The sequence below is a fragment of the Marmota marmota genome, unplaced genomic scaffold, assembly GCF_001458135.2.
Source record: "Marmota marmota marmota unplaced genomic scaffold, marMar, whole genome shotgun sequence".
In the NCBI taxonomy this organism is placed as follows: Eukaryota; Metazoa; Chordata; class Mammalia; order Rodentia; family Sciuridae; genus Marmota; species Marmota marmota.
In genome coordinates this window covers 2,113,241-2,121,673 of record NW_025999891.1, presented here as the reverse complement: position 1 = coordinate 2,121,673, position 8,433 = coordinate 2,113,241, and the positions used below count along the sequence as shown (strand labels likewise).

General features: G+C 46.8%; 1 protein-coding gene across 1 annotated transcript; it reads left to right on the top strand.

Moving 5' to 3' along the window:
- Window positions 1-2,479: 2,479 nt before the first annotated feature.
- Window positions 2,480-8,143, top strand: Rflnb (refilin B; the record flags this gene model as incomplete). Its single annotated transcript, XM_015501031.2, has 2 exons — window positions 2,480-2,607; window positions 4,980-8,143. Coding segments are annotated over 2 exons (459 nt in total), but the record flags the coding sequence as incomplete, so codon positions are not given.
- Between the last annotated feature and the right edge of the window lie 290 nt (window positions 8,144-8,433).

Here is an 8,433-nt window from a genome sequence, read left to right as displayed (position 1 = left end):
GTGGCCGTCCCTGGGAGCCCGGGGCGGGAGCGCAGCAAGAGCCTGGCCAGCTGGAGCCGGTGGCTGGAAAATTGTCATCGCCTGGGAGGCGCGGGAGCCCCGGGAGAGGCAAGCCGCCTCTCCTCCCTTCGAGGTGGCTGCTCCTGGGGCTGCCAGGCTGCGGTTCAGCCACATTCCTGCTTGGGCGGGGCGGTTGGGGCTCCCGGGATACCGACAGGGAAATCCAGCCTTTCCCGACCGTGGGCCCAACACCCCGCGGGCTTTGCCCATCTCAGGCGGCCCCAAGACCTGCCTCCTCTTGGCAGCTCCGGGGCAGGGGTGTGCCCTGGGCTTCTCCATTCAGAGAGAAATCTGGGCCAGCCTTGGGGACCTTTTAAGAAGACTCACTCCATCAACCTCCAGCTTCCTTGGTGGCCCCCGTTGTCCTGAACACCTAACCCAGCTGGTGTCTTGTACTTAGTAGATGGGAAGCCTTCAGGTGGCAGGAACTTTTACTCCTTTTAATTTAAAACTTATTTTAAAAGAAACCAAACTCCACCAAGTCTATTTTGCCTTAGGAATCGCTCAGACGTGGATGTGTGTTGCTTTTACCCACAGCTCGGAGGCCACATCCTGTCTACAGTTGAAGCTCAAAGTGGGGCTTGGAGATAGGTGTTTTCCACCCTGTCCCCTGGGGTGAAGTAGTTAGTGGCAGCATTGTTCTTAAGGTCCCAAGAGCTTTGATGGTGCTGTACTAGAACCCTCAGAGGCCTCAGTGCATTTCCTCATTTCCATTTCAAGGCTACTGCATTCAACTTAGCCTTGGGAGCTTTCCCTTTCTGGCTGTTTCTAGCCTATCTTCCACCTGCCTTGACCACAGGCTAGACACATGGTGGTGCCTCTGAGACCCTCCTCTCCGCCTGGCATGCACATGGCCTCTTACCTCTCTCAAAATTCTACTGTCACCTTTTCTGGGAAGCCTTCCTTGATGCTTCCCAGAGCCTTGCTAAAGTCTCTGATATAGTCTTCATTCTCTAGTGGCACCAAGTACGTGGGTCTGTCATAACCTCTGCCACCCTGCCCCAACCCCATCCTACACAGGAAGCAAGGTGGAGCCCAGGCAATATGTGTGGTGTGGGCAGGCTTGAAAGCAGAGAAGGCAGAGTCAAGAGAAGGGCATGGTCAGGTGGATGTCCTGTGAGTGCTGGAGAGCACCCGACTCCTCCTGGTGGCTTTGTCATCCCCCACTCCCCAGGACTGCCTGGGAGGTGCCCCTACTATTGGGGGCAGAGAGCTAGGAGCAGAGCAGGGCCCACTGTCACTATCTGGAGGTTGTTTTCAGAAGGTCTGCGGCAGCCAGTGCATATACCTCACGCACCCCTTCCAATCCACTGACCTTGTTTCAAACTCACATCCCTCCCCCAGTCTGGGCCCCACTCACACCCAGGAGCTAGACCCTCTGGACCCAGTGCCTCTCTCTATCTTGGTCCCCTTAAGCTTTTGTATTTCCATTCTACACCCCACTTGACTTGACACTTTGTCCTGGTAATACAATAAGGGTCTCAGGGCCAGCCTGAGAAATGATTACCTCCTTCTGTCATGGAGGACCTGGGGGCAGGACTGCCACCTCCACACCCTGGCACAAGTGTAGATCCTTCTCTCAAATTAGGCAAAGAAAATGACAGATCTCAAGACACCAGAGAATACAGAAGGCTGCCGAGGTCAAACTCTGCTCTGTGCTTATCTTTGCACGTAGACCACAAAAGCCCTAATTCCAGCAAATTGGGTGACTAGGGCGGAACTGTCTCCTGATGAGTCAGAGTGCCCAGTGCCTTGACCAGGTGGAGATGCTTACCCTCCAGGAAGGCTGTGCTCTGGGGCGTGGAATGTTCTGGGTGGTGGAGGTGATGTGGAGAACTGTTGGTGACCCTCTAACAGATGAGGCTCCCAGTTAGCCAGAGCTGAGCGTTAGGTGGTGTGAATGTGATGGCCCTGAGGCAAAAGAGGGGGGGAAGTGGGAGGGAGTCTTCAGTTTTAAAAAGCATCCCTGCTTCAGTCTTTCTGGAGTGTTGCTGAGACAATGATAGAGGGGGTGCCACATAATTGAGGGTTCTGAAGAGTTAAGCTCCAGTTCATGGAGGCTTCCTCACCACACGGCTGCTGTGGTATGGCAGCTCCTGGGTCTGGCTAGCATCCTGTTGCTGAGCTCCTGTCTCTTTTCTGCCTTTCACAAAACTGCAGTGGTAGAAGGGGTGCAGATAAGGTAACGGGGCATGTGGCATGATTCTTTTGAGGGCACAGAATACTTTCAGGATCGACCTGGGATTTGAATTTGAGCCTCCTGGCTCCTTGTCCAGTGCTCTTCCTAGGCTGTGGGTCAACCCTTCCCTGGTGTACCCAGGATGAGGGACACAGATCACAGTGGGGCCATCAGCTGGAGGCTCAGAGGCAAGGCCTTCAGTGGGATGTGTCCATTGGCCTGTGGTAGCTCTAACGACCTTCTTTTCTTTTCTGGAAGAACCCAGCCTCTCTCCCCAGCACCCTGGCTGTCAGCTGCTCACCAAGGCTGTGCCCCCTGTCCTTTGGCGAAGGTGTGGAGTTTGACCCCTTACCACCAACGGAAGTAAGGTAAATATAGCAATCCCTGAGTTTATTTCCTCTTTTTTCTTTTTCCTATTACTGGGGATTGAATCCATAGATGTTTTACCACTAAGCTACATCCTCAATCCTTTTTATTTTTTATTTTGAGACAGGATCTTGCTAAATTACTAAGGGTCTTGCTAACTTGCTGAATCTGGCCTTAAACATGCAGTCCTCCTGCCTCAATCTCCTGAGTCACTGGGATTACAGGCCTGTGCCTCTGTGTCTGCCTGATCCTTTGACTTTATTTCTTAAATTTTCAATTTTTTATTCCAGACATAATTTCCTGTTATTTAAGAATTTATTAATTATGCAAATATGACAAATACTATTGATAGTTTGGTGGGTACTCTTTTTTAAAAATATTTTTTAGTTGTCATTGGATCTTTTTAATTTTATTTACTTAATATGTGGTGCTGATGATTGAACCCAGGGCCTCACACATGCTAGGCAAGCGCTCTACCACTGAGCCACAACTCCAGCCCCATTGGTGGGTACTCTTTAGGAATTTTTTCTAACGTTCTAATCAACTAAATAGATACCTTTTTACAATAAAAATTAGATCATATGATACATAAAGTTCTGCAGCTTGCTTTATGTGCTTTATATCTCATGGCTATTGGATGTTAAAAATTTTGCTGAATATTAATTCAACTTTCCTGGAGCTGCCTCTCCACCTGCACCCCATGCTCTGACCCCTCTTCAAGGTGCTGTAACCTTGTCTCATGTTACAATGTCACCGGACAAATGCCAGCCTTCCTCCAGAATGATCTCATCCAGGATTATCTGGGGGCAAAGATTCACGGGGAGACTCCTTTAAAGATATATCATTTTTTAGAGAAAGGAATCTTACTTTTGGTGACTGGTGGTTTTATAGTTGGAGTTTCAGTTGCATTACACAAAGGGCCCTTTGATGTGGAACAAAGAGGGGTTCATCAGTTTTGAGGTGAGCAGTTTAGCCTTTTATTCCTGTGGAGCTTGTATTTCCAACAAAACAAGGACGTGGCTTCATGATATTAGCTTCTACCAGCATCTTAGCTACTTGCCCAAAGAACAGACCTTTCCATCCAACTCACAGAAAAGAATTCTGGTTCTCAGTCACCCGATGGGCATAAAAGCTGTTTGATGCATCTGTGTTAACTTTTAAATTACCAAAGGACTTAAAAAACAATAAAGTACCTGAGGAATGTAAATGGTAACTTATTTATGGAAATTAAGATTGCAATTGGTTTTCACTGATAAGGTCAGGTCCCTAAGTCCCTAGGTTTGGGAGGTTTCTAAAACAAAGGCTAAGGTGGACCACATACTAGGTCTGGTATAGCCAAGCTTCCAGAATCAGCATTCAGGAGTTCTGGTTTTTTTTCCTTTTCTCATTAAAGAACCAGTTGATCCCTTGAGGGGACAGAAGCTGCTTATAAATAGAAGAGTAGAATCTACTTTGTTCTATAAGACAGTCACGTACCATTAAGCAACAGAAATTCATTCAGAGAAAGGTCCCATTAGGTAATTTTTAAAAATATTTTTAAGTTGTAGATAGACACAATACCTTTATTTTTATTTATTTTTATACCTTTATATTTTATTTTTTATACCTTTATATTTATTTTTATGTGGTGCTGGGGATTGAACCCAGTGCCTCACACATGCTAGGCAAGCACTCTGCCTCTGAGCTACAACTCAGTCCTCCATTAGGCAATTTTGTCTTTGTGTGAACATCATAGAATGTTTTCCCACAAACTAAGAAGGCTATGATGTCTCAGGCCATGCAATCTCAGGGGGTCTACTGTCATATGTGGGGCCATTGTTGACTGAAATGTCGTTAAGTGGTACACGACTGTAATTACACTGACAGCACTTGCTCAGTGTTGACACTCTGCCCCTTTATTGAGTAACCTTTACAGAAAGAGGAAACCGAGACTTGGACAGGTTAAGTATCCTGACTGAGGGCTCCAGGCCTAAGTTAATGGGAACAGAATCCAGGGGCTCTGGCCTGCAACGGGAAACATTGAGCACAGGGAATACTTTGGAACCTTGCACATCTATCTACCTTCAAGTCCCCATAATCCAGTCAATCAATCCATCAATCTCAGCTCCTCCACTCAGTGGCACTGTGACCTTCATCTCTGGAGTTCACTTTCCACTCCCAGGGTTGTAGAGATTAAATTAGATCCTATGAATTCAAGTGCTTGGAATGCTAGTACCTGGCACAGAATAAGTACTTCATAAACTGTGCTGCTTCTTATTGACATTGGCAGGTCTCAGACTGGTATCCCACAAGAGATTCAGAGTCACAATTGGGACCCTGTCCCCCTGGCTCAGAGGAACAACCTCATGCTGCCTGATTTGTCCCCCCTCCCCAGGTACACTTCCTCAGTCAAGTATGACTCAGAGCGACACTTCATTGATGATGTGCAGCTGCCACTGGGCCTGGCAGTGGCCTCCTGCAGCCAGACAGTCACCTGCATCCCCAATTGCACATGGCGCAACTACAAGGCTGAGGTGCGCTTTGAGCCCCGCCACAAGCCCACACGCTTCCTCAGCACCACCATTGTCTACCCAAAGTACCCCAAGACCGTCTACACCACCACCCTGGATTACAACTGCCACAAGAAGCTGAGGAGATTCCTGTCCAGCGTGGAGCTGGAGGCCACAGAGTTCCTGGGCAGTGATTGCCTCTCGGATGAATGCTGACTCAGAAGGATGGCTTGGGGTTGAGCCAGCTTTTCTGCTGCCTTGGTCCCCAGACCACCCTGGGCAAGTTGGGCGATGTTGCCCTTGCATATCATTCCAGCCCCAGAGTCGGACCAGGGGATACCTCTAAGCCCAGCCTGGGGAAAAAAAAATCACTGCATCTTGCAATTATTGAGATACTTGGTTTTGTTTTTTTAATTTTCAAATTATCTTTCAAAGGAATATATTTCCTGGTTTGCTGCTTTAAAAGGAGTATATTTCCAGAGTTTCCCGAAAGTCTCGATTTGATGAAAAAAATAAAAAGAAAACCAGAGCAAAAGAAAATGGCAACAGTTTGAACCAGGGAGGGCGGAGGACCGCTCTTCCTCCACTGTCAGTGTGTCTGAAAAAAAGAGCTTGGAAAAGTCCCTGGGACGGAATAAGTGAGCTTTAAGACCTTCCAGCCACAGGTGTCTTCCCTGCTACTAAAGTGTAGCTGTTTCAGTAGGTCCTGATGCCCATATGTGTTCAATCTGGGGAGAGCTGAGTTTCATTCCATTCTTTATTTCCACTTCCATTTTTATTTCCTGTTAACCCAAACTTTTGGAATTCTCTCGATCTTCTTTTTTTTTAATGATATGGAAAAACCACAAACCAAAATAAGAGATGCCTTAAAAATAAAACCCACTTCACTGCCCTCTCTCCTGTTTCAGAAGGTCAGGTGGAGAGATGGCCCAGTTTGGGGACAGTGGCTTCCGTCTGTTCCCTGCAGGTGGGTTTTGGGCACAGGCTCTGGAGACATCCTTGCACACTTGGCATCTGATTCACATCTTGTGTAACTCTCTTGATAGGTACTATGGGGTTTCAAAACGACTTTCCCATTTTTTCATAAAGGAAAATATAGCAGAGGGCTCTTCTGAGAGAGATGGCATTTTAAAAGAATGCTTTGGAAAACATTTTTGGGACTCCAGGAGGGAGGTTTCCACTCAGGACTGACATGCCTAAGACCCATTACCACCAGGAAGAGACAGATGTAGATGTTTCTGGTGATCCAGCTCATCATGACTATCTCGATGGACCCAAGCTGAGGACTTTGGTGGTGTCAAAGTCGCAGAGAAATTGGGTCTAATGCAAAAAACGAGGAATCTTGCTTAACATCCTCTGAGGTTATGCTTCGGTGAATTTAGTGTAAGGAATCATGTCACAACTCTGACTTTACTGCCTGGCTACTGTAGCCAAAGTGGACATTTCTTTCCTGCCACTGTATAAAGGGAAGTGACCACTGTGGGGTTAAGTGTGAACTGAAGATGTTCCCGAGGCAACCTCAAGAGCTCAGCGGAGCCGCTGCAGCAGGGATGGTGCTGGGTGGGGCAGAGGTGGCACCAGGCTGCCCTTCCTCATCGGGCTCTCACCACCACTCCACCACCCCCAGCCCCAGCCCCAGCCCCAGATTCTTAGAATCTCCTGCCAGTCTCTGCAGGGCTGGAGTGTAGAAAGTGGCAGATGGACTTTCTTCCCCTAATTATTGGAAAAAACAAACCATACATATTTCCTTTGAATACATCCAAATTATGTCAAGTGCCCCAGGGTTACAGCGCTCTGTAAGCTCTGCCTCCTGCTATATCTCCAGGTTTTTATGGATGGCATCCTTGTGTCCTAAAAGCAAAATATTGAGAACTCTCTGGGAACCCTGGAGCCACAGCAGGGAGTTTTGTTATGATGAAAGCAGGTGCCATGATAATCGCTCTCATTTAAAGGACAGGAGCCCTCTTAGAACCATTGCATCTGGCGTCCTCTGCAGAGACAATGTCTGGTCTCTTATGCTCCTAACAAATGGGACACATCCCCAGATGGAACTTCAGTCAGCTTCATGGTCCCAAGTTTGCCAGGGAGCACCTCAGCTGGGATCCAGTGAGGAGTGTCACTTTGGGACCCCATGGTCTCTTCCACTGTGTACAGAGCAACAAATTACCACCTGCCTTTGGAGAGTAAATTCCACCACATTTATTGGTAAAAATGGATTTTCTATCTGATTTCTTAGTATCGATAAATAGTAAGTGTAATTTTTTAATTATGCTAGGAAAATTCCCAGAGCTTTGGGAGACACTTGGATGAGCTCTGAGGAACGCTGTGGGCAGGGCGACAGGGGACAGAATGTAGAAGAATGTGGCCTCTGAGGTTTTTTTGAGGGGTGCCCTCCTGAGATTTTTTTTCATCTTAGGGCATCGTGCAGAGTTCAGGCAAGTCACTCTAGGTGTGGAAAGAACCTGAACCTTACCAGTCAAGTAAGTCGAAGTGAGCGATGGTGGACGTGTAAGGCGCATGGACAGGCGGGGTTTATTCACTAGGGAACCAGCTGGGGTTCTTTCTAAACCCTTTTCCCCCCTTCCAAACCTGCTTTGCTGACTGTTGCAGAAATGGAAGCACATGGAGACACCCTGGAACTCTCCCGTGCGGATGAAATGCCACCAGCCCGTGGTGGAGTCATGTTAGTTTTCAGGGCGGAAGTGGTGATTTTTAAACTCAGTGATTAAAAGCAAACATTCCTAAGTGTGCCTGAGAGATACGGTTTGTTAACTAAAAAAGCTTTTCGCTCAGTCTCCTAAATTAGGGCTTTCATGTAATAGGATGATTTGTATTTTCAGAGGAAACTTGTTTTGCGTTCAAAGTACAGACTTTTAGAAAGACTGAACTCGAACAAGTATCTTCCCACTTGACATTTTTCCTATTTCTAACCTTAGGAAATCCAGAACAATGTTGAACAAAACTGTGTTTTAAATTTATGTCACCTCTGTCCCGTTCCATTCTGCTTTGTGACTTCTCCATTCAACAATAAATTATCTAAAAAATAAAACCGAGGGATGCTTCTGTTTCTTTAAAAAAAAAAAAAAAGTAAAATTATAATATTTGGTTAATCAGAGTGAGGAAAATAGCTCCTTGTCTTGAGCAATGTTAAGATCATTATATGTTTAACAGTGTACATTTGCGGACATGAGACAATTTCCTGGGGGCAGCTAGATACAGATAGTTTTAAGGGAATTTGTTTCTAGATTTGATGTGTACTCTTTCCCCAAATTTTCTTTTTCTTTTCTGCAGTGCTGGGGATGGAGCGCAGGGCTTCATGCGTGCCAGGCAAGTGCTCTA